This window comes from Podarcis liolepis (genome assembly GCF_965112155.1).
Source record: "Podarcis liolepis genome assembly, chromosome: 8".
NCBI lineage: Eukaryota > Metazoa > Chordata > Lepidosauria > Squamata > Lacertidae > Podarcis > Podarcis liolepis.
The window spans coordinates 8,085,877-8,111,240 of NC_139560.1; the positions used below are offsets into that span (position 1 = coordinate 8,085,877).

Genomic DNA, 25,364 nt, shown 5'->3' on the forward strand with positions numbered 1-25,364 from the left:
TCTTCCCCAGCCTCATCCAATATTGCAATAACTGGTGGAAGATGATTGTTATTTTTTTGTAATGTGAATTATATGCTATGGATGCAACATTTCTAAATACGCTTCCTAACTTAAGCAGCTAACATAACCACATAGTCCAAATTGAAAGTTCTTAATGAGGCGTCACATGGACACAGCCAATTATGGTGCATATCACCACTGCCCATGCATCTTAATTTTTCCAAATAGCTATTTAATATAACAGCTTTGTTGCCAGAAGTTTCTCTTCTGAGGCTGTAGGCAGAAGGGCTTCAACTCAGCTTTCTTCCAACATGTCCTAAATATCGTAGCTGTTTGTATACTATACTGCTGGTTTATTTCAGCTTGCTCATCAGGCAAACCTGCAATAAACTAACAATATAGTTTATTGCACAGCCAGTTAGACGAGAGTAATTTGGAGAGGAGCAATAGCAGTTTGTGGGTCTCATGTCCTCTTGTTCAGGAATGAAGAGTGGCGTTCTCCTACTCCTCTGCAATTCAATTTGCCACCTGGAATCTAGAGTGCAACAGTCCAATATGATGTGGTTTTGTCTAGACTTGGCTGTGGATGAGACAGAAAAGGGAGGGTGTCTCTTGTCTATCCAGGCCACTGGGACAGCACCCCCTTGTCACTCTGGCAGACACTTAGCTGTTAATAAATACAGTGCTTAATACCAGAAATTTGGTTTGGGGGTTGGGGTTGGGCAACGAGTCCCCTCTGAGACCTCGCATTAATTTCACTTGTGGTGCAAATGATTAGACCTGCCAATGCACATTATTCATGTGCTTCTGCTTTCAGCTGGTGCTAATTTGATGCTGATGATGCTTGCCCATTAATGCATTTATGTTAATTCTTATTATTTCAGGGCTCCCTCGGCGCACCTGGCATCCCAGGGAGAGATGGTGCCAAAGGAGAGTCTGTAAGCTTTTCTCTTCCTCTCTTGTAATCTCCTTTTCTTTATATCATAAGCCAGATGCTACAAATCAATGTGCATTGAGTGGAGCATGTCTTGGGAATTAGTGTTGCCATTTTGAATGCATCCGAAACAAATGACAGCAGGTTAATAACCTCAGCAGGCCTCTCTTTGAGCCAAGGCAGCAGACAGACGTCATGTGGATTAACTGCTCTTGGATGCTCCAAGGAAGAATGTGTGTTGATGTTCATTAGAGGGTTGTTAGAAATACTGGAGACTTAACAAAGTGTGTTGTGGGAGGTGGGGGAATCAACTATGGAAAGCTCAGGTGTTTATTTCACTCCAGGCACAAGTTTGGCAACCAACAATTTGAGGGACTTAAGCTCAGATGGCATCTACGTACGTTGTAACTGGAGCAACAAATGTGATTTTTACTTTTGAACAGTAGGCTAGTCTCTCTCTCTCTCTCTCTCTCTTTCTCTCTCTCTCCACACACAAACACACTTCATCATCATCCAGGCAAGCAAGCAATAGATCAGTGCTTCTCAAACTTGGATCTCCAGATGTTTTTGGACTACAATTCCCAACACCCCTGACCACTGGTATTGCTAACTAGGAATGATGGAAGTTGTAGTCCAAAAACAGCTAGAGACCCAAGTTTGAGAAACAGTGCAATAGATCAAGGTCACATTCAAGCTAGGCAAAAAGATTAAAGGAGGGTGCAATGGAAGGGCAGTGGGGGGGATGTAGTCTGGCCATATGAAGGGACTCAGAGGGGTGCATTTGGCTCTATGCTTGAGGTTCCTTATCACTAAATCAAAGGATCTTGTCGCATCAAGGATTGGAAATAGATCTCAGATCATTGGAGAGCTTGCAAGTCAGAGGCAGGAGACCTGAGTAGATGAACCACATTCCAGTTTCAGTAAATATTAAATCCTCATGCTTTGCTTTCAGCATTCAACAATTTATAAAATGTGTAGTTTTTTGCAACAAACATGCTATGCTTTCTCTTTTGAGGGAGAACCTGGACTTCCTGGAGCAGTTGGCCTCCCCGGACCACCAGGATTGAAGGTGAGCAGAGGGATCAAAGAGGATCATGAATGAAATTAAGGGCACCTTTACAAATGATTGATTGAATGATTCGTTATGAGAGCCCACCCTTATACTTAGGGTGTCTTCCAACTTCTGCAAAAGAACAAGTACCACACTTCCAGTTGGGCTTCTCTCACCCACACCCACAATTGTCTTTTCCCTTCCTAATTTCCATTATGTATACAGACTTTTAATGGGGGGGAGGGAGAGATCTTACCTGCATACAAAACTCAAAGGCAATTCCTCATCTCATCTCATCCTTTTCCTTAACCTAACTTTCTAACCCTCCCCAAGCTCACCCCTTACCCAGCATTCTATGTGTTGGTACATAAAGTGCTGTTCCTGTCCCATCAGATGTCAAGGAACTGAGTAACTATATAACCTTTAGAAGACATCTGATGGCATCCCTGTATAGGGAAGCTTTTTAAGGTGTACTGTTTTATGTTTTTATATATGTTGGAAGCTACCCAGAGTGTCTGGGGCAACCCAGTCAGATGGTTGAGGTACAAAGAAAGTTGTTGTTGTTGTTGTTGTTGTTGTTACTGTTTGCTCTTCCTGTTCAGTTTCTGTTTGCACTAGCTTGGTCTCACCTTAAGCATGCCCACATTTCATTGGATGCCAGGAACACTCACCCTCCTGAACAGAGGAGAGGTGCAAAGGGTTTCTCTCCACGAATGAGTGTGGTAGTGATTGATGTTTGTGCCCACCTCTTTAATGACAGACATACCCACCCCATTCTGTGCTTTTGTCTCTTTTTCTACTCATCCCCCCAATGACAACCATTTTGTGCTATGTCTGTTGATGGGCCTCAACCATAACTCTTGCTACCAGCTGTCAAATCAGTGAATTCCAGGATGACAAACAGGAACAGAACTTGCTGACAAGTAACTTGATTTTTAGTTAGTTTTATTATATACAGCAGAGTAAAGCGCAGCTTTGTACAGGTTACTATATACACAGACAAGATTCAAACTCCTATTCCAAACTCAACACTCCAACAACAAACTGCTGTGTCATACTGCTTATAAGGAAGAACTTAGCCAATCACCACCTGTTGCTAGGCTTCCCTGTCTCCAAGCAGACTCTCTCACATACTCTGTTTAACTTGGCTTGTTGCCAACCCACTAATTGTCTACTCCCAAAGCTGCACAAACTCAAAGTCTCAACAACGTCAGGTCCCCATGGCAGGTTATGCCATGCCCCCACAAAATTCATTTTGTGACATCCCCCACAGCAGCCAGTTTTTGACTGGCGCCCATGACACAGTCTCAGTATGTCTACTGGCCCAGAAGGCTGGCGTACTCTGCTCAGTGTGTAGTTTTACCTGTGTAAATGGCTATTTCAAGCTTAAAATTTGGACATGTGGTTGCCACAACGAAGGATACATTCACAAGGATAAAGAAGGCAGTACTCCACTATTATGTGAACTGACCCTTACGTGTTAGGTGATGATCCAGAGATGTATTCTGAAGATGTGGGATTCATCAATGTCAATTCCCATCCTTCCTCTCCAGTCTGTTTTAAGATTCAGGCAGGTTGGTTTTTTCCCCAGGAACAGCAGAGAGATGCTTTTGCTCACTGGATTATGGAATTGCCCTTCTAATAAGTTTGACTACTGTGATCACAGTCAGAGAAGATGATGCAAATTCATTATTTTCACCAGTACGCAGGTTGCCTTAGATTTATTCTGCAACAGTCCTGATCTTTGTTTCTTTCTATATATTTCTCATCAGGGGACAGATGGTCAGCCAGGCCCCCCAGGACGCCAAGGATACGTTGGAGCACCAGTAAGTTGTGATTTTATTATTTAATACTTAACCTGCCCAATGTTCCATAAATAAGCCAACATCCTATGAGTGTTCGGCGTGATTTGTAAAATCCATTCATGTGGTAAATGGTTGCCTGATACTCAAATGTGGCCTTGCCAGTACAAAAGGACAGTTGTCAACATTTCTGCACATAGATAGCTCTGCTTCGGCAATGCTTAGTTATACGCTTGGTTATTTTATCTTTAGCAATACTTTCCACCAGTTAAAAGTTCACCGTTCACTTGTTGAAAGCTTCCCTTGCTTTCCTTCAGCTACAGATGCACATTTCACTGGAGAAGGTCATTCAGTTTTCCCCGTCCTCATTATCTTGGTTATAAAGACTTTGCAATCATTCCTTTTAGGTCTCAGAACAGCTCAACAATCCCAATGGATGGCTGATCAGCTCATTGAGTACTCCAAGTCCAAGGCCAATTAGCATATGCAAAGGCGGTTTGTGGGAATAACATTATTGGTATATTATAGACAACTGCTTAGTAGGCAGAGCACTAAATCAGCATTTCCTTGGCACAGGAGCTGCAGCCCGTAATGAGTCACTGGGTACAAATTGCTAGCACATCGGTGACTCATCCAAGTAGTGGAGGGAACGTCATCTGGGTAGTGGAGGGAACGTTACAAAATCTTTTTTCTTCCCCACTTTTTCAGGGCCTGCAGGGAGAAAGAGGTGAAAAGGGACCCCGGGGAGACAAGGTATGGATCGTGTGCGTCAGATAACTTGTCAACAATCTGAGTGGAAGTGTTGAACATTCTTCCTCAAAAATGAATGCAAGAAAGAACTGGGAAATCGAGGGTAAATGTAAGCACAGTTTAGGGCTTCAGATTATAAGGGGCCTCTAAATGCAAAAAAGGTTACTCGTTAGATTGCTAGATCTGAGAGAGCAATCCAGACCTTCCTAGTGTCCCTATCATCTAGGGATGTCCCTGATTTAGATAAGCCATCCCAGTTTCCGATTTGATCCTAGAATGCCCCACTTTTCCTTAGGGTGTCCCTATTTTCATGGAGAAGTGTTGGAGGGCATGGAGTTATCCGAACCCCAAGCCATCTGGAGGCAATTCAGTATAGGGGAGATTTTTTAAAAAAGGGTAATATTTTATTATGTTTTTATACGTGTTAGAAGTTGCCCAGAGTGGCTGGGGCAACCCAGTAAGATATGTGGGGTGTAATTGGTAAAATTACTATTATGGAATGGAATGTCCCTATTTTCATTGGATAAATGTTGAAGGGTATGGCAATCCTATGCACAAAAAGAGGGCATAAAGCAAGCCAGTGTAAGTTAAGCCACCGTAAAGTTATACCAGATCAAAACATAATTAAGCAGTAGAACAAATACTGCTACTTTGTCAAAGCTTGAAAAGGGGAAACCAAGCCTTTCAACTAGGGTTCTACACTGGTTTGCTAGGCCATGTGACCAAGCTGAATTGGCTTGGGTTCCCACCCCTACCATGCCCTCAGAAAAGTGATGGTGAGTCCCCTTTTGCCACCTCCTGCACTGCCCACCCTGTTGCCACCGCTGGAGAAGCACCGCTGGCACTGGTGCTGATTATTGGTGAGATCTCGCTGATCTCCAGCTAGATCTCTCATGCTGTGTGAGAGATCTTGCCAGAAATCAGCACCACTTCTCTGCCAGTGGTGAGGTGTTGGGCATCTGGAGGGGCACCACCTCAAGATCTTCACCCCACCTCATGGTTGGGCCAACCCAAGTTATGCCGGTGTATCACTGGCTGAGTATGGGTAGGGGACTTATCACAGACTGGTCCAGGCTGTTTCAGGCATCAGCCAGCAGAGTTGGAGATCTGCTACATCCTAAGCTCTCATCATGACCAGGTTGTTGGATACACTGAGGTCCAGCTCTGAGGGCCTTCTGCTGGTTCCCTCACTGCAAGGAGTGAGGTTACAGGGAACCAGGCAGAGGGCCTTCTCGGTAGTGGCACCCACCCTGTGGAACACCCTCCCTTCAGATGTGAAGGAAATAAGTAGCTATCCTATCTTTAAAAGACATCTGAAGGCAGCCCTGTTTAGGGAAGTTTTTAATGTTTGATGTTTTATCGCTTTATTATTATTAATAATATTCTGTTGGGAGCCACCCAAAGTGGCTGGTGAAACCCAGCCAGATGGACAGGGTATAAATTATTATTATTATTATTATTATTATTATTATTATTATTATTATTATCCTCCAAGGATGGGTAGATGAGAACCAAAGAGGAAGTGATATAGTCAAAGACAGGCCAGAGTTGAGACGAGGCTGCAGGAATCTGATGTCACTATTCATAAAGGCATGTTGCACAGACTGAAATGCAACTTACATAGAACCAAGCACGTTAGTATTGGTTCCTCAAGCCACATAAACCTGACTGGACTAAAGACTTGTGGTTCTAGCTCTGTCGCTGCAGCATAGCCAAGATCCAGGGTGGAAATGCTCTCAGGTTCAGAACTGATGTGATGGCCCAGGATGTATGTCCAACGCTCAAGTCTTCATTCCTATTTCTTTGCTTAGGGAGAACCAGGTCTCGATGGTTTCCCCGGAAAGCCTGGTGTGGATGGGAAGCAGGTATGTGGACAATTCAAAGTGGTACGAAACCATTTTCTAGAATTAGTTGTGAATTTAGAGAAGAACTTGCATCTTGAAATCATCCGCTCACCCCCCCCAAAATGTAGCCCCCCTACTCTATTTTCTGTCTGCATCACAGTGCAATCCTGTAAATGTTTACACTTATCCCAACTAAATAAATAACAGACCAGGTATCTGTTTCTAGATATGTATTTGAAAACCCTCCACTCCTGTTTCTATTTGTGCACATATTTTTCACATCTCCAAATATATCCTCCTCCCCCCCAATTTAAGTTTGTTTTATATTTCAGTTTCTCTGTTTGTTAGCTCTTCTTCATTGCAGGCTAGCCTCAATTATACCATGGAGTAGTCCCTTATTTTTACAAAATATTGGAAAGTATATGCTACCATAATTATATGCTCTATCCTTCTGTGTAACCTCTTCGGCACCTTTAGGACTCAGTTATACAGCTGCAAATATAACATTTTAAGTGTGTTTTATGTGCATTATGCAAATGGGGCACTAGATGGCGATGGTGAGCTTATGGCAAATTCATTATGTATATCCCCCCCCCCAAAAAAAAAATTTATAAACAAAAAACGGGGAAAAATTACAGCATTTTTCTATATGGGCCTAGATTCTACATTTGTGTCAGAACTGGATCCTGTCCATTTCTAACCATAACCAATATTTTTTATATGATATTTATTAAAGTTTTTAAGATATTACAATAAAAATGAAAAAATACAAGAAAAAATACAAAATAAAAACAGTTAAAAACGCCTTAATTTTCCGTTGCATATTTTTCTTACACTTATTTCCCCAGACCTCCTCATACCTCCCTTTTTTGTATTCCACTTCAATTTGTTAGTTCTGCAAATCCTTGCCATTAAGCTTTTACCCATTTATAAACCTTTTTTTTCATGTCTCTTAAAGCATTACAGCTGGAAACCACTTAATTTCTATCCAACATCATTCTAACATTCATTAATTTTACAATATTTCTGTAAATAGTCTTTGAATTTCTTCCAATCGTCTTTCACCGACTCTTCTCCCTGGTCTCGGATTCTGCCTCTAACCATAACCAATAATTCTCTCCAGAAGCAGCTGGCATGGGGGGGTCGGTGGCAAAAAGTACCCTCCCAACAGTGGCTTTGCTGCCAATTACCTGGATTGTGTGGTGATTGTTGCGTGGCAAGTTCCCAACTCCCCCAGGTAGAAATAATGACACATGACACAATTATTAAAGTTAATGGGCTAAAAAAAGGCCACAACTTTATTGGTTACAGGTGATGAGCGGTATTGGCTTAGGCATTGGTCCTAATTGACTATATCTGACTCCAGCACATCTGCTTGAAGTCCAGGAAGGGTTAACCACCAGTAGGGGGAGTCCTGCTGATGCACGTCAACTAGGAACTCCCCCAGGGTCACCGATCGGGAACGTGCCTTAGACCCTAACCTTCCTAGGCTTCGGACAGGGCCATGCCCCCCAGAATCCTTTAACGGACTACCCTTCAATGTGCGGGGCAGGTGATGGCGCTACCTCCCCTCTTTCCATCTACAGAACTATTCCAATGCCTAACCGCCAATACCCTGAAAGTTGTGACAGTTTGCTACGAGGTAGGTGAAAACCAAGTGGCAGGTGCCAATTTACCAAGTGGAAAAATTCCTACCAGGCCCCTCAATGGCAACCAACCGAGGTCCATAGCAAGGTCAAGGAACGAAAACCTTATAGGGCGGGGGACGGGACCGGAGCAGCTGGCAAGCACACAAAGAGGGAGATCCCCAGCTGTGTCCTGCCTTTAAGGGGCAGGCCACACCCCTGGAACGACCCGATTGGCCGGCCAGGAGGTGACGCAGGCGGGAATCCCCCAACCGTGCAGGGGCTGGCCTCCCACCCCCTGAGCACGTGGAGGGGCCGTGAAGCCCGCAACCCCACCTCGTCCCTAAGGCGGAAGTGGCTTTGCCAGCAAGGTCAGAGCACACTTGGGTAGAGTCCGTCTGACACCTGGCATTGCCACTCCCTTGCTGCACCATCACATTTTCCAGGCAAATGGCAAGGATACTGCCTTTGGAAGGATGGCTCTCTGCCCCTGCTCAACATTCCAGCTCAGGGGTCAGCAAACTTTTTCAGCAAGGGACTGGCCCACTGTCCCTCAAACCTCGTGGGGGGCCGGACTATATATTTATTTATTTATTTATTTATTGGTGGGGGAGAACGAATTTCTATGCCCCGCAAATAACCCAGAGATGCATTTTAAATAAAAGCACACATTCTACTCATGTAAAAATACACTGATTCCTGGACTGTCCGTGGGCCAGATTTAGAAGGCTATTGGGCCGGATCTGGCCCCCGGGCCTTAGTTTGCCTACCCATGTGCCAGCTGCTCCATGATTTCTGTTTATCTTCCTTCTCCTTAAACTCCATTGATGCATCTTTCTCCAGCACTGTATTTCAAGTTCTTTGCTCCTCCTTTTTTTCATATCCTTCATATGTTGCATTCATACAGAGCTATGCTTGCCATGTGTGTGTGTGTGTTGTAAATTAGGTTCATTTTCCAATGGTAAACTGTCAACTTGTGTTTCATATCCTTTCCCCTCTTAATTTCTGCCTTAGGTCTTTCATGGCACATCGTATTGCTCCCCAAATATTTAAAATGTGTGTATTTACTCCATTTGATCAATACCTTTATATTACAGTAGATCTGCTGCCCTATAAATAGTTACCTGGCGCGAAGTTCCATTATGTTTGCTGGGACTTACTTCTGCATGAACATGTGTATTATTGTGGCAGTGTGTTAACTTAAAGTGATTCATGGTTCAGTGGATCCCAGATTCAATCCCTGGAATCACAAATTCACTAAAAACTTTGGCTTGGAACACATGCCAGTGTGGTGTAGTGGTTAAGAGCGGTAGAATCGTAATCTGGTGAACGGGGTTCGCTTCCCCGCTCCTCCACATGCAGCTGCTGGGTGACCTTGGGTCAGTCACACTCCTCTGAAGTCTCTCAGCCTCACTCACCTCACAGAGTGTTTGTTGTGGTAGAGGAAGGGAAAGGAGAATGTTAGCCGCTTTGAGACTCCTTCGGGTAGTGATAAAGTGGGATATCAAATCCAAACTCTTCTTCTTCTTCTTCTTCTTCATGAATCCGAATACCTTTTGAGTGTTGCCTCATTCGATTTCAGGGCATCCAGGGGAGTCCAGGCCAACCTGGTCTCATGGGACCCAGAGGAGAGAAGGTGAGGTGTTGTCTGTGTAAATCTTGCCTCTGAGATGTGCTTGCTTACATATCACATATCACATTCCTGTGACGTAATGTAGGACAAACTCAGAACTCCTGTCTTCAAGATGGATTTCACTATATTCCCAATGTTATAATCCTGATGCAGCCCTGGCCATACCCAATTCCTACTCACTTTCCCTGTCCCATGTAAATCAGTTGGCCAGGTTGTACAAGGCTCTGCTGTTTACATGCCAACTTACGTTATGCTCAAGAAATGTCAGGAACTGGCCTGACAGCCTCACAGGCTGCAGAATGGCACATCAGAATTTTGATGATATATCAGATGCTCCCCCTCCCCATTTCCTATTTTCAAATCTAACAGAAAGAAAGAAGAAAGGAAAAGGTAACAATAATAGTAATCGTAATAATAACAATAATATTTATTGAATTTATATTCCTGGGGGTCTCAGGGCAGTTCACAGAATAAAATCAAGATATAAAACCACAAAATATACATGGGGGTGTCTTATACGGTAATACAAAAAATACGGTAATTAATGTATAATAGGAGGATGTGTAAACTGCCCTACAATCAAATCAGAGCAAATGCTCGATGAAGATCAAACAAAGCTTTGCCAGCGTCTTAACTTTGTAAACTTAACTGGATTGTTCCCCCCCCCTCTCATTTGCTTTCTCATCTAGGGTGAAATAGGACCTCCAGGGAAGCCTGGCTCAGTGGTAAGAGCTGCTAACATTTGATCTATGTTTTGTGGCAGTTGACAAAACAAGTTCTTGTGAATGGGTGCTCAGGATCTCGAGAAAGGCTAATAAATATTGGGCATTAATGCCTGAGCAGATCTTAGAAATGCTTTCTCATAGAATAGTTGGTGAACAATTTTCCTGAAGTTGAAATGTGAAGGACATGCCATACTGAAGAATTTTGTGGAGAGAGGCATGAGATCCTTGCCTGCTGTGAAATTTTCAGATTGGATGGTGGAAGGAAATACAGAGAGCCCTTGGGGAGTGAGGTAATTTTTGCAGTACTCTGTTGACTTACATTCCAATGATCTTACTGCAGCAGAGTTTTTACACTTTTCGTTGCCTGCTTGGCTGCATAACTCCATCCAGCTAGATCTCGGGGGGGGGGGTGCAGAGCTCAGCTAAGTTTCCCCACCTGTGGGATAGAGAGTAGGGCAGAAACCCAGACTCCTTGTGCTACATATTTATCTTCTTCTGTTTCAGGTACAGATGGAAGGTCTGAAAGGAGAGCAGGTAAGGTCTTTCTAAATATTTTTGCACTGTCAATAAAATAATAATAACCAGAAATCCCAATTTCCAAGCATGATCGTGCTGACTAAGTCAGTATGATAAAGTCAACCCAAACCGCAGAACCAATAAATCTGGGCTCAGTGGTTCAGAACCCTTTCCACTCTGAATAAACTTTATTTTGAATCATAGGAGATACCGGCAAGTTGTTTATCTTCCCCCTAATAGCTTTTATCCAAGGGTTGCAGTCATCCAGCCCACACAGTTGTTGCTAGTTCACGAAAACTCCGAAACGAAATTGCTTTGTCTGTTTTCATTACCCGAGGAGAGCAGAGAGTGGAGGAGGAGACACTCTTCAGTGAGGTTTGCTGTCGATGCACTGGAGTCGGTTTCAATTGTTGCTACAAAGTTTATATTCTTCTGTTCCCTCTTTTTTTGACCTACAGCCATTCAGAGCCAGCAAAGCCAATAAAGGTGTACTCTGAAAAATAGTATAGTGGGTGAAATCTTTGGCAGGTTTACCTGGAAGTAAGACCCTTCTAAGGGAGGCAGGTGGCGCTGTGGTCTAAACCACTGAGCCCCTTGGGCTTGCCGATCAGAAGGTTGGTGGTTCGAATCCCCGCGGCGGGGTGAGCTCCCGTTGCTTGACCCCAGCTCCTACCAACCTAGCAGTTCGAAAGGACGTCAAAGTGCAAGTAGATAAATAGGTACTGCTCTGGCGGGAAGCTAAACGCTGCACTGCTCTGGTTTCATCAGAAGCAGCTTAGTCATGCTGGCCACATGACCCGGAAAAACTGTCTGCAGACAAACGTTGGCTCCCTCGGCCAGTAAAGCAAGATGAGCGCCACAACCCCAGAGTCGTTCACAACTGGACTTAACTGACAGGGGTCCTTTACCTTTAAGACACTTCTAGGATCAGATTGTATGTTATGATGATGATGATGATAATAATAATAATAATAATAATAATAAGAAGAAGAAGAAGAAGAAGAAGAAGAAGAAGAAGAAGAAGAAGAATAGCAACAACAATTTATTTATATCCCGCCCATCTCTGGGCAGCTTTAAACAAAATATTAAAATACCTTCAAATGTGAGAGAAACAGATGCTGGTCCACCATTCCTTAGCAACTTTTCAGAAACGTGACCAATTTAAATTATGGAGAGTCACCCCTTTGTTTAAACAAACAACTACTTTCCAGCATACAAATCTCTTAGTACGGCTTTAGCACAGGAATGAGGAAACTGTGGTCCTCCACTTGTGGTCAGGCTCCAATTCTCATCAGCCCCAGTCATCACAGCCAATGGTCAGGGATGATGGAGCTGCCATTCAGAGGTAGGGGTGAGCCACTAGGCTAGCTTCCTGTGGCAAGTGGGTCACTGCTGCTTTCCAGGAGGGAGAGGGAAAGGAGGAGGTGTCTGGAAGGTTGACATAGGCTAAATGCACCACCAGCAGTGCCATATAGGCTCTGTCAGTGTGTTTGCACCGCAACAACCTCCCCATCGCTTAGTCCCTCCCCTTCTCCTTCCTGGTAAGCAAATGCCACCTACCTGTCAGGAAGGCAGCCCAACAGCTCTGCCCCATCCAGTGAACCAATTATTCCATGCACCATCACAAGCAGCTGAGATGGAAGGAACGGAAAGTCTTCATGTTTGCTTAGCCTCGGGTTTTGGCAAATCTCCAAAGGCAGATAATCTGTTCCTATGGAACAGCCTCCAAAACACTGAAATGCATGTTTGCATCAAGTAGACTTCACATGTAGATTTAAACTCATAAATTGATAAGAGGATTGATAAAGGAAAAGGAGTACAGGAGAGGATGCAAAGGGGGGCAGGGAGATACATCTTGTACATATCTATCTGTATCCAGTGTGGTGTAGTGGTTAAGAGCGGTAGACTAGTAATCTGGTGAACCAGGTTTGATTCCCTGCTCCTCCACATGCAGCTGCTGGGTGACTTTGGGCTAGTCACAATGCTTTGAAGTCTCTCAGCCTCACTCACCTCACAGAATGTTTGTTGTGGGGGAGGAAGGGAAAGGAGACTGTTAGCCGCTTCGAGACTCCTTCGGGTAGTGATAAAGTGGGATATCAAATCCAAACTCTTCTTCTCCTCCTCCTCCTCTTCTTCTTCTTCAGGTAGGTAGCCGTGTTGGTCTGACGCAGTTGAAATATATATAAAAATTAAAAACTAATGTCCAGTAGCACCTTAGAGACAAACTATGTTCTTGTTATTATTATTTTTTATTTTTTATAGCTATCTGTAGTTTGGCATCTTTATAACTTTTTGCAATAAGTTTTTAAATGTAGGCAGCTGTCCACAGTTGAGCTTCCTCAATTCCCTTGCTCAGATCAATACGATACACTGCTGAAAGAATTCATTTTAGATGCAACATAAAGTAATTTTTTAACCTTCTAATTTTGATTTGTTTACAGGGAGCCCCTGGCCCACGAGGTTCAATAGGCCCTCCTGGAACTCCAGGTATCCCAGTAAGTAATTTGCAACCTTCCCACTCTGAGTTGCTCATTTGTTCGTATTTTTAAATGTCTTGTGCAGTGATGGATTATGCTGAGTCCTGAATATGCTCAGGTCTGGTTTGTTGGTTTGATTCTCAAACTAGGGTGTGAGAGGTCTTTGGTCCAAACCATGGACAAGCCCTGGATAAGATGGCGATATCGTTAATGTGAGATGTTTGTTGACCCTGCAGCATGGTTCTTGCTTCAGATGCAAAGATCCGAAATTCCAGACAAGCCCATGCAACCAATACAAAAGACTCCAGGAACATGGAAATTGTACTTAAATTTCAAAGGAAGATAAGCTCCTTTGACTTTCAGCCCACTTGGAATGCATGCTTCAGAACTCTAACCTGAGATTCAGTGCAGGGAAAATCTCTGCATCTGCACAGAGGCAGTTTTCCTTGCCTTCAGGGACAGAGGACAACAGACAAAGCTAAATATATGAACTAGAAGAACCAAGCCATGTTCCAAAATTGTGACACCAGTTCCCGAGATACCTTGCAGATCACTAACACCAGTAAAAGGAGGTGGAAGGGAATGGAAAACACAAGAAGTCCCAACAGTAGAGAAATGGCAGATGAAGATGATGGTCTTTTGGGAGCTAGCTGACCTGACCGGAAGAGTCCGTGACCAGAAGGAGGAGTACCAGGAAGAATGGATGAAATTTAAAGAATATTTAATTAAATATGTTAAGATAATTTAAATAGCAATACTTGCAAATACCAGATTGGCTTAGGATTTAGACATGTGATTTTATATAATAATATGTTTAATGTTTATATGGAAAGTAAGAAAGAAGTTAATTGACTAAGTAAATTTTATGAGAAATTAGTTTTGGAAAACTGTTACAATGATATACAGTGAAATTCAGCCAGGGGGATTTGAGGAAGTCACCTAACAATGTTAATAATAGTGGAATAATTACAGTTAGGATTTATGTGTGTTTGTTTGTTTATAAATTTGGAAAATCAATTTAAAAAAACTGAATAAAAAGGAGGTGGAAGGGAAGCACAATGAGCACATGTTGAATGTGGAAACTGGTAATTTGCTGATGCATTTTTCCCCCTCTTCAATTAGATCACTTTGTTTAAATATTTTGTTTTTGTTGTTTGTAGGGCCCTCCAGGACCAGAAGGCAAACTAGGACCTGCTGGCTTACAAGGTCAAAGGGTGGGCAATGCTTCTACTTATGCATGCTCCAACTTGTTAGCACGGGGGAAATGCCTAAATTGTTTGTTAGTGTTTAATAGACTACTGTCAATAATTCTCAATGCCCTCCCTATTTCTATTCGCCCAAAAAGGGGGGGGAAGTGTGGGGGAATCAGTTATATGCATGTTGTTATGTAGACTGTTGTAATCAAAAGTCCAATCTTGACGGAGAGCAAAGTCCCATTTTTAGCATTAAAGCCTTTGTTTCTGTCTGTGCAGAGAAGGTGACCAGGATGAACAAGCGCTCCTTATAAGGAACAGCTGAGGGAGTTGAGCCTATATGAAGGGCTCCCAGTGTTATTAAATTCATGATTCCTGTTTACTTAGCTTAGATTTTGGAAATGTTTCAGTGGACTTGGATGCAAACTGGCAGGAGCATGGAACATGGGGGAAGAGCCTGAAATGAGTGGGGGGAAGGATCTTGCAAAAGAGAAAGCTTTGCTGATCTGAGATGTGGGCTTGAAAAGGAAATGTCTGCATCCATAAAGGGAATGAGTTTTCCCTTGATTCTCTTCTTTTATTGGCAGCTTTTAGGAAGCAGAACTTACCGCATTCAACAAATGAGCACACAGTTCTGTGATTTAGATGTCATTCCCATTAATGGCAGCTCCTCTCACAAGATTTGCAGTCTTAAGTCATTAAAGGGCAGCATTCCATCAATGGGCCTCTGACATAACAGAATTCACTTGTCTTAAGAGCCCCCTATGACTGATTTTGCCATTAAGTGTAATGTCTTCTGATCTGTGCATTATCCAACACACAGTCAGAAGAGGAGTTTCCATTGAAAGATGAGACATGGGGGAGCCAGCTTCTGTTTTAAATGTCATCAACTGTGAACAATGCTCAGCAATGCTCAGCAATGCTCAGCAATGCTCAGCAATGCTCAGCAATGCTCAGCAATGCTCAGCACTGTTGTAACCAGGTACATCAATGGTACCTGCATCTAGACCTAGTTGCTTGAGCACATTTATGGCACTGCGACATCGCACACTGGGCTTGCTGCTGGGGACTCATCACAGCCCATCACTGATACCTATCCTGGGCCCTTACGAAACCAAATGTTTCCCAAACCTCATTCCTATTGGGAAGCTGAGTTTGAGAGGCACCATTTACAACCCCCAGAATGCCCCTAATGTAATGCTGCCCCTGGGCATTGTGGGGAATTTAAATGATGTTCCACCCAAATGGTCCTTTCACTAAGTCCTATCACTTTCATTTCCAACAAAGAACCTCACTGAAGCTGCCACTTTAATTGCCCATAGTTCTCAAAGGTGATGCTGCGTCAGGGCATTGTGGGAAGTTTCAATAGTGGATTGTTGCTGCCCACTACTGTTGAGTAATCCCATTAGGAAGGCAGAGTTACCACCACAGAGCAATTTCCTGATGGCCCCCTCAAACCTACAGCTGGCCTTCCTTGAGTGAGAAGCTGGAAGAGGTGAAAGCTACAATCTGGAGTGCAGCAGGGAGAAAAACATTGCTATATTTACCACCCAAATAGAGAAGACATACGATGTGGTGAGCCACCTGAAATTATGGAAGTCCCCTGTGTGCTGGAAAATCTGAGCTTCTACATGGCAGAGACTGTCATGGTTGGAGGCAGCGATTCTTCTAAATACTGGCTGATGGAAATCAAAGGAGGGGAGAGGGCTCGGGTCCTACTTATGGGTTCCCCATGGGCATCTGGGTGGCCACTTTGAGAACCAGGATGCTGAACTGATCCAACAGGCTCTTCTCACATTCTTATGAATAGAATCATTATCCCTACTTCACACAATTGTCCTCTGACTCATGGAGAGCAAGAATGTCAACAAGGGTAGCAGAGCTGGCAGGCTAATTCCCATCTCCCCAGCGTGATTATTCCAATGCACATCAGAACACCTAATTGGGGCTCTGGAGAATATAGCACTTGCACTGATTTTTTTTTTACATGTAAATTTTCATTTCTTGTAGCAATTATCAGGGCCAGGTATAATGTTGGTTCTTTCCAAAGATTCATTCCTAGTATAATGGAAGTTTGTCAGCGCACTCATCTGTCAGATATTAGTGGGAGTCATCTACCTGTTGCATCAACCCTGAGCTTTGCGCTTTGGGAATAAAACTTGGCAGAGCAGTCCATCTGGTCCTGGCTGTCAATCTTCAGTATTTTCTTCTAGAAGCATTTCAGAGACCTAGATATTCAAGGATGGCAATTTTGCTATTTAAATAGGAGGAATTGGCCTGTTTACAGAATGGCCCTTCGTTAGGGATCATCAGGTTCAGAATAACCCAGCTCTCCTTGCTCCTTACTCAAGCACAATAGCAAAATAGGAAGCTTATCCATTTAGCTCAATATTGTCAACAGCGACCAGCAGCTCTCCAGTTCTTGAGATGGGCCTCTTCCAGTCCTAATTGGAGATGCTGAGGATCAAAGCTGAGAGCTTTTGCAGGCAAAGCATATGCTGTGGATCTGATACACAGCCTTCCCCATTACTGTTTGCTAACCTACAGTACTGTGCGGTCAATGGACTAGGCTACACCCACAAATGTTCCCCCGGGACCTTCCCAAAGCCCGGGAAGCTTCTGCCTGGCTTAAGGAGGGAGGCACAATGCTCATGCATGACATCAGGACATCAGAAATCATATGCATGATGTCGCCCCCCCTCACTAATCACCTTCGCAGGGTGGTGCCTCTGGTCCTAACTGTTCCCCTATGAAAAATTTCACCGTGCGTCACTGCTAACCTTCTGCAGCTAAAGTAGATGGATTTAGACACACATGCAGACATGGCCTTAGGGCGTAGACATGTGTCCAAAATCAGCCAGGTACAATCTTACCCAGAAACCACTTTTCTCTGTTTTTACAGTGAGGGCACAAGTAAGCACATAGCAAGATGGCAACCCTGATAATGGATGACTTTAGGGGACTTACTCCAGATTCTTAGAACTGTCAAAACACTATCCGATTCAGTCCAAGTTTCTGCCATCTGGTTAAGAGTTTTCCTATGTGGAATTCATCTTTGGGAGAATGCAACAGTTTGGGCCTCCCCTATATTCATAGTGTCACATAATTTATACATACCAAGCTGGACCAAATTTTTTAATTAGTGTTCCTAACTCTCTGGGATCTAAATGTAAATTCACTTTTCTCCTGGCACGATTCCATCCTGCTTCAATAATGGGAATTGTACCAGGTTACCAAGAAGGAAATAATTTAATGAACCCCAAGATAATAAATCCTCATTTAGAAATGAGATGAGACCATCCCTCATAGATTTTGAATCTATACCTGAATGATAAAGTGATTTATTTATTTTATTCTCTTTGCGGCTTCCCTCTTCCAAAGCAAAAGGATAGCAGGTAAAATGGCTTGTGAAGAGAGCGGTGCAAAATTCCTTTTCAGAAGGAATATATAATTATTTCCCAAGTTGACGCTGCTCATTTGGAAAGGTAAGCTGTGCAAAATTGCCTCAGACACAAATCCAGCAAAAGAGCACAGATGGGGACGCTCCATGGGCTTGCCAGAAAGTTATTTTCTGATCATCTAATTCCCCCAAACTGGCAATTAGATTTTGCGATGGCTGAAACATAAATCTTGAGGAATGAGCTGCTGTGAATGCACTCCCTCGGTGAGCTTTCATTAGCTGCCTTGTTCCATTAGCCGCAAGAAAACACAGAAGAACATCTCTTGGACCCAAGGCTGGATGAACTGCTAAAGGCAGAAAATTCTGAAGTGCACCGCTTGTTTACTGTATCCAAGGCTCCATGCACGTCATTTTGCTATCACAGAAGGACTTCTGTTTCCTCTCCTTCACCCACATGCTTCCCTATTATTATTATTAGTATTAGTATTAGTATTAACAATAATTTATTTATACCCCACCCATCTGGCTGGGTTTCCCCAACCACTCTGAGTGGCTTCCAACAAAATATTAAAATACAATAGTCTATTAAACATTAAAAGCTTCCCTAAACAGGGCTGCCTTCAGATGTCTTCTAAAAGTCTGGTAGTTGTTTTTCTCTTTGACATCTGGTGGGAGGGCATTCCACAGGGCGGGTGCCACTACCGAGAAGGCCCTCTGCCTGGTTCCCTGTAACCTCACTTCTCGCACCAGAAGGCCCTTGGCACTGGACCTCAGCGTCCGGGCAGAACGCTGGGGTTGGAGACGCTCCTTCAGGTATACTGGACCGAGGCCATTTAGGGCTTTAAAGGTCAGCACCAACACTTTGAATTGTGCTCAGAAATGTGCTCTGGAGGGTTCCCCATCTTGAGGATGCATGGGGGGGGGGGGGGGCTGGATAAGGCAGGGACAGGTAAAGAAGCTTCCTTGTGCGCCCAGAAGTCCCCACGTATCCTCATCCCCTTCGTCCTTCCCATGATGCTTACTGACTTTTGGCAGGGGGCAGGGTACTTAAAATATTTCCTAACCTGCCAAGGGTATAAAATTCATTGAACAATTCAACACTCTAATGAGAGAGAGAAGCAAAAACCCTGCAACCAATAAAACAGAGTAAGCAGCAGCAAAATCGACAACTAATCGACTTTTGGAAGAACTGTTTTAATCGCCCCATATGAAAGTAAACATAGGTAATTATGGGATGTCTTTGAAAACCTCATGGCAACAGTCGTAAAGGGCCTGTTGATGTTTTTGTGTCATGAATGAGGACATTTTGTTAGATTCACATTTTGATGTGAGTATTTTGTGAAAGTAGTCTCAGTTGTGATTCTTGAACTGGTCTTTGACCGTAATAATAAATTTGTTGTTGTTGTTTAGTTGTTTAGTCATGTCCAGCTCTTCATGATCCCATGGACCAGAGCACGCCAGGCATTGCTGTCTTCCACTGCCTCCCGCAGTTTGGTCAAACTCATGCTGGTAGCTTCAAGAACACTATCCAACCATCTCGTCCTCTGTCGTCCCCTTCTCCTTGTGCCCTACATCTTTCCCAGCACCAGGGTCTTTTCCAGGGAGTCTTCTCTTCTCATGAGGTGGCCAAAGTATTGGAGCCTCAGCTTCATGATCTGTCTTTCCAGTGAGCACTCAGGGCTGATTTTCTTAAGAATGGATAGGTTTGATCTTCTTGCAGTCCATGGGACTCTCAAGAGTCTCCTCCAGCACCATAATTCAAAAGCATCAATTCTTCAGCGATCAGCCTTCTTTATGGTCCAGCTCTCACTTCCATACATATTATTGATGTGAGCGTACCTGATTCAAACTTCCTGAACTGAATGTACAGAAACAGCTATCCTTCATAATTCAGACGTGTCCAAATTTTGCAATGTAGTTCGGCATCTGGTTGGCCGGTGTGAGAACAGGATGTTGGTCTAGATGGGACATCAGCTCAATTTCGGCAGGCTCCTTTTGCGTTCTGTAAATGTCTGGTTGATGGTCTGAGTTTAACAAAGAGTAAAACTATAATTGCCAGGAAAGGTAAATCGCATTTGTTTCAAAAACAACATATATTTCTGACTGTCAGGTTGCCTCCTGTTTATTTAAAAGCTACATTCGCAGGCTCCGAGTAGCACGACATAATTGCCAGCTTTGTCTATCTTGCTCTCAGGCAGGATGTCATTTTGTACTGTGTTACATCTACAGGTATAATTTTTCCTGGGGAGTCTCTTCAGTTGCATTCTAGAAAGAGATCGTTTATATAATCTGGCAGATCTATGTATCTTTATTATTATTTGTTAAGCTCTCCCCAGGATTGGGATTTGTGATAGAGAGCTATTGTTGCTGCCTGCTTTTCGATGGCAATCAGATGTTCTGTTCAGGGCATTCTCTTGCTCTTCCCAAAAATGCACAGAAGGTTAAGAAATTAAAAACATAAAAAGAGCCTGCTGAATTAGGTCAATTGGCCCATCTAGCTCAGCATAGAATCATAGAGTTGGAAGGAACCCTGAGGAACATTGAGTTCAACCCCCTGTAGTGCAGGAATATGCAGCTGTCCCAAACAAGGAATTGAACTTGCAATTTGGCATTATCAGCACCACGCCCTAACCCAGTGATTCTCAACCTGTAGGTCCCCAGATGTTGTTGGACTACAACTCCCATCATCCCTGAGCTCTGGCCTTGCTAGCTAGGGGTGATGGGAGTTGTAGTTCAACAACATTTGGGGACCCACAGGTTGAGAAAGGCTGCCCTAACCAAATGAGCTAGCATCATCCTGTTCTCACACCGCCCAACCACATTCCTTTAGGAAGCCCCCAAGCAGGACATGAGCTCAACAGCCATCTTGCCTGATGTGATTCCCAGCAACTGGAAGTCCCAGAATACCGGCTCTGACCGTGGAAGTAGAACATAGCTATAGTATCTGCTGGTAGCCTTGTCCTCCGTGAAAAGAGAAAGGTTCAGCAAGAAGAAGGTGTAGACTGGTGACAATCAAAGTCTGCTCCAGAGGGTCCTCTTAGACTCCTGCTTTGTTTATGGGACAGAAATTCCCTACCCTTTCCCCCGTGTAGCCCACACCATGGAAATTCAAAATATGTGCCAGTGCAGATTGTGAGAGTCCATGAGAAAAGGAAAGGGAAGTCCCTTAGCATTAGCAGGACTCCCCGTTTTAAATGCTTGCAATTTAAAACACAAGTATTTTGTGCGTGGACTTTTGGTGCATTCTTTCCAAAGTTCCGCAGAACCTGGACAGAAATGGCATTTGACTGAGCACCAACGAGGCTGAAACAGGATGGAAACAGCTGCTCGGCCTGTCTCTGTGTTATAGATTATGTGTGTGTTCAGTGCCCGATTTTGTAGTCATTTTAACGTTGCCATTTTTGAAGTTGGTGTAATTTTTTGTGTGAATCACCTTGGGGACCATCGTTGGGGCAAATGGGCTCTGTCAGAGTGGCATACTATCTATGGTATCTGTCTGTTTGTCTGTCTGTCCATCTGTCTCATGAACCTCATGAGCACAAGATATCTTAGTACCATAGAAACTGAAGACAGAACGAGTTCATGCTTTTTCTCTCTCTCCCCGAGACAGAGTAATCAAACCAAGAACTGGGCTGGTGTGTCATCTCTTGATGTGGTTAGTAACTTTTTAAAAATTCTGTTTCATTTTCAGGGTAAGAAGGGTGATGTTGGTGTTCCAGGAGTTGATGGATTGCCTGGACCTCCGGTAACTAAATGGCATAAATTATACACTTATTTTCAAAAGACCTGACTTTTCATTTAGTGTTCAAGGAGAGCCAGCAAACCCATGCTCTCAGGAGTTACATTTATAATATATATCTTATAGCTAGCCTTGCTATGCTAGTTATTGGGGCAGAAAATGCTGATAAAGCGTTCAATTTAGCATTCACCCATTCTAGCTTGCAATTTGCTGTTAATTCAGAGTGCGCAGAACTCAAAGCCAAGGTATGGTAACTGGAAAGCTCCTTTCTTTTCCCTCTTTCCAAGCCAGCATTGGAGTATGAAAGGTATACTGACCTTTTCCTACCCCATGCTTACCCTAGTTTATGCACATCTCCCTTTCCCCAAAATGTTCAAAGAAATTTCAATGGAAGCCAGACCATCTAACGTGAAAATGAAATAAATTTGTAGTTGGAAAGGCGTGCATCACTGAGGTCCATTAATAAGCGATTTGACCTGGTGCTGCCTCTCAAATGTACTTTCCCCTTCAAGCTTGCTCCTACCTGCCATGTAATATCATGTAGAAGCACCATAAAGACAAGTTCCCACTTGGTGGCGATGTTAGTGTGTTGCCATAGCAACAACCAAGCATCCTCTGGCAGCTTAAAGATGAAGGCTGGACTCATAAGAGTACTTACCTGGAAGCAAGGCCCATGAACTGTGATTCCTGCAGGAGGTTGGACCAGAGGAAAATTTGGGTCCCTGTCCAACTCTACAATTCTATGATTCTACGATGTTTTGAACTCAGTGGGTCTTACTTCTGATTAGCCTCCCAGAAGATTGTACTTTAGCATGTAGGTGGTGCTATAAGGTTTCATAAGCCAGAGAATGTGATGAAGTGAACTTTCTGGACCATAAGAGTTTATGCTGCCATAAAAGCATAATCTTTAAGGTTCCTCAAGACTCTTTACTGTTTTTCCTATAAGGAGAGTTCATCAAAATAAGAACAAAAAACAAAAGGAGTGGGGAAAGCTTACAATTCATGATGTAGAAAAATGCTTGAACATTGTTTGTGCATGTTGTTTGTGCTTAAATATGTATATATGATGATGATTCGATTCAGGTCACAGCACTGGAAAGCAACAAAAATGAAAATAAAAGCTTTTCAGCACGAGGCGAAGAAATCAGAAACTTCTACCCTTCCATTAAGTCACAAATTTAAACAAATGGCTCCTTGCCTTTTTGCCGAAACTTGCTCTGCTCTCCAGAGGGAACTGCTATGTAGAAATACAGTCATGTTCCACATACTGATAGCCTCTGGGCACTTCTGGGTACTCTTGTTTTTTGTTTAGTAGAGAAAGCTATTTATTTTCCGAAATAATGTTGGCCCACGGCTCATGAGGCCACCTCGCTTAATAATCTGGGACTTGGCTCAGTTGTGGTATTGTGAAGCAAACACTTAAGATGATTAAAAAGGCAAAGGAGTCAGCTGCACTGGGCTGTTGCTGTGTAATGGCCGAGTATTTAGCATTTTGCTGTAATTTTCCAGCTATTATATTAGTGTCCAAGGCCAGTTTTGAGCAGACAATAGCTATTGTGCTTGCCGTGGTTTCCCATTAGCATAAGCATCCAAGGACCTCACGAACTTAGCACTGTTGCTTCAGTTCAAATTCCCTTGTGAGTGTGTGTGTGTGTGTAAAGGAAGATTTGCATTTTAGGCCAACATGCTTTATGGGGATTAAAGGGACCTTTTTTTAAAAAAGAAGAAGTTTGCTGCTGATTTACCTTCTGGTCCTATGCATGTTTACTTAGAAGTAAGCTTCTGAAGTCTTCAGTTCTTTCTCTTCTCCTCCTCCTCTTCTTCCTCTTCCTCTTATTAGTATTAATCCACAAATCTGAGGTCCCCACAGCAAGTTGCAACAACTAAAATACAATATTTCAAAGAGTTTTAAACAACTTCCAATCCCAGAAATGAGGTGTGTCCTAAATATATACATCTCAAGTGTCAAAAGCGAGAGTCAAGAGGTTAATGGGGGGAAAGCCCCATCTTGAGTGACTAAGACTTTCTTCTGGGTGTGTATGGTTGCGCTGTAAGATTATTTTGGGACCTAATGGGTCTTCCTGTCCTGTTTCCTTTCCCTTTCCCTCTATTATTCCTAGTCAAAGGTTTTGTGTAAAGGGATGGCACCTCCATAAGTGTAGCACAAATGCCTTTTGACATTTACAGCGTGCCAACATTCTGCAGGTGCAATTTAATATATTTGCTTGAGCCTCCATAGAATTGTGTGCCATCTGTCCTATATTTTATTATAATTTTCCATCAAGTTGTTCTCTTTGTCCTTTGCCTACCCTTTTCCAATGTATAACCCCATATTCCAACCAGAGTTTCTTTACTGAAGTCAGCAGACTGTTTAATACGATATGTGTTCATTTTATCAAGCCTACCTATTTTGGAAACCATTCCTTTCTTTGCCTGTGTTGACAATTCTTAAAATCCAGCTTCTTTCCTTAATCTGTTTCCAGTTAGCAGTCTTTCTATGCAGACCCACAGCTGAAACTATCTTATATGACCAATTTTCTAACCAACTCCTGTCATGAACAAATACAATCACTTTAGAACCAGGGTTATATCCAGCAGATTTCTACTCAGAAGAGATGTACTGAAATGAATTGACCTAAGTTCACCATTCCCTTTAATGTCAAGGGCTCTAATTCGAGTACAACTAACACTGCATGCAACCCATTATGAAATACTTGCACTATTCCAAATTGCCCCATTCTTTTCATATATTAATTCCCATTGTCTTTCCTGGCAAAACCCAATACCTAGGGAGGAATTCAATACCACCCTAATTTAGAGTTCTTTAGTGGTGTACTAGTTGCACTGGTGAGATGGTTTGCACAAGGCAAGGCAGCAAAAAGCTAGCATGGTTCTTGTGGCTGGTTGCACACAACGTATTTTTGCAGTCCTATTACTTCCTGATGTACAAGCTGTTTCTCAAGAATTTTCCACTAGCACATCTGTTGCACGGGATCTCATAATTCCATCCTTACACTAGCACAACAGCTGGGAGCCAGGGAACATAGGATCTGGGACCTTACATCCTAAGAGGACAGGAATTTCCCCCGTTTGATGCATATTTCTTTCAATAAGGTTTGCTCAGATGAAGAGAATTCAAATATAATGGCTTATTCCAGATTCCCATTATTGCTTATTGTTCTGTAAATTATTTTGCAAATGTAAGGGTCTTTCCAACAGTTGGCTTAACAAATGCATAATTGCTGCTCTGGTGGCAGTAGGGAACTGGAGAAATCTTCCTAGATTGACTGAAACCAGGAGTATAACATGATGACTTAGGGAATCTCAGTTGATTAATCTAATGAGTGGTGATCAAAAGGATTTGTAGCTCAATGGTACAGCATCCATTTTCCTTGCAGAAGGTCTTAGGCTTGATCCTTGGCATCTCCGGGTAGGGCCTGGAGTGGTGCAGTGGTTAAGAGCGGTGGACTCGTAATCTGGTGAATCGGCTTCACTTCCCCACTCCTCCATCTGCAGCTGCTGGGTGACCTTGGGCCAGTTACACTTCTCTCAGCCTCACTCACCTCACAGAGTGTTTATTGTGAGGGAGGAAGGGTAGGGAGATTGTTAGGTGCTTTGAGACTCCTTAGGGTAGTGATAAAACGGGATATCAAATCCAAACTCTTCTTCTTCGAG

General features: G+C 43.2%; 1 protein-coding gene across 1 annotated transcript in view; it reads left to right on the forward strand.

The window, feature by feature from the left end:
- The window catches only part of COL22A1 (collagen type XXII alpha 1 chain), a 185,145-nt gene that overhangs the window by 97,847 nt on the left and 61,934 nt on the right, over window positions 1–25,364 (forward strand). Inside the window, exons 14-24 of the mRNA XM_083516504.1 lie at window positions 885–938; window positions 1,950–2,003; window positions 3,758–3,811; window positions 4,496–4,540; window positions 6,349–6,402; window positions 9,589–9,642; window positions 10,329–10,364; window positions 10,869–10,898; window positions 13,322–13,375; window positions 14,518–14,571; window positions 21,642–21,695. Coding sequence (XP_083372630.1) covers window positions 885–938; window positions 1,950–2,003; window positions 3,758–3,811; window positions 4,496–4,540; window positions 6,349–6,402; window positions 9,589–9,642; window positions 10,329–10,364; window positions 10,869–10,898; window positions 13,322–13,375; window positions 14,518–14,571; window positions 21,642–21,695 — 543 coding nt within the window. The remainder of the gene's footprint in view (window positions 1–884; window positions 939–1,949; window positions 2,004–3,757; window positions 3,812–4,495; window positions 4,541–6,348; window positions 6,403–9,588; window positions 9,643–10,328; window positions 10,365–10,868; window positions 10,899–13,321; window positions 13,376–14,517; window positions 14,572–21,641; window positions 21,696–25,364) is intronic.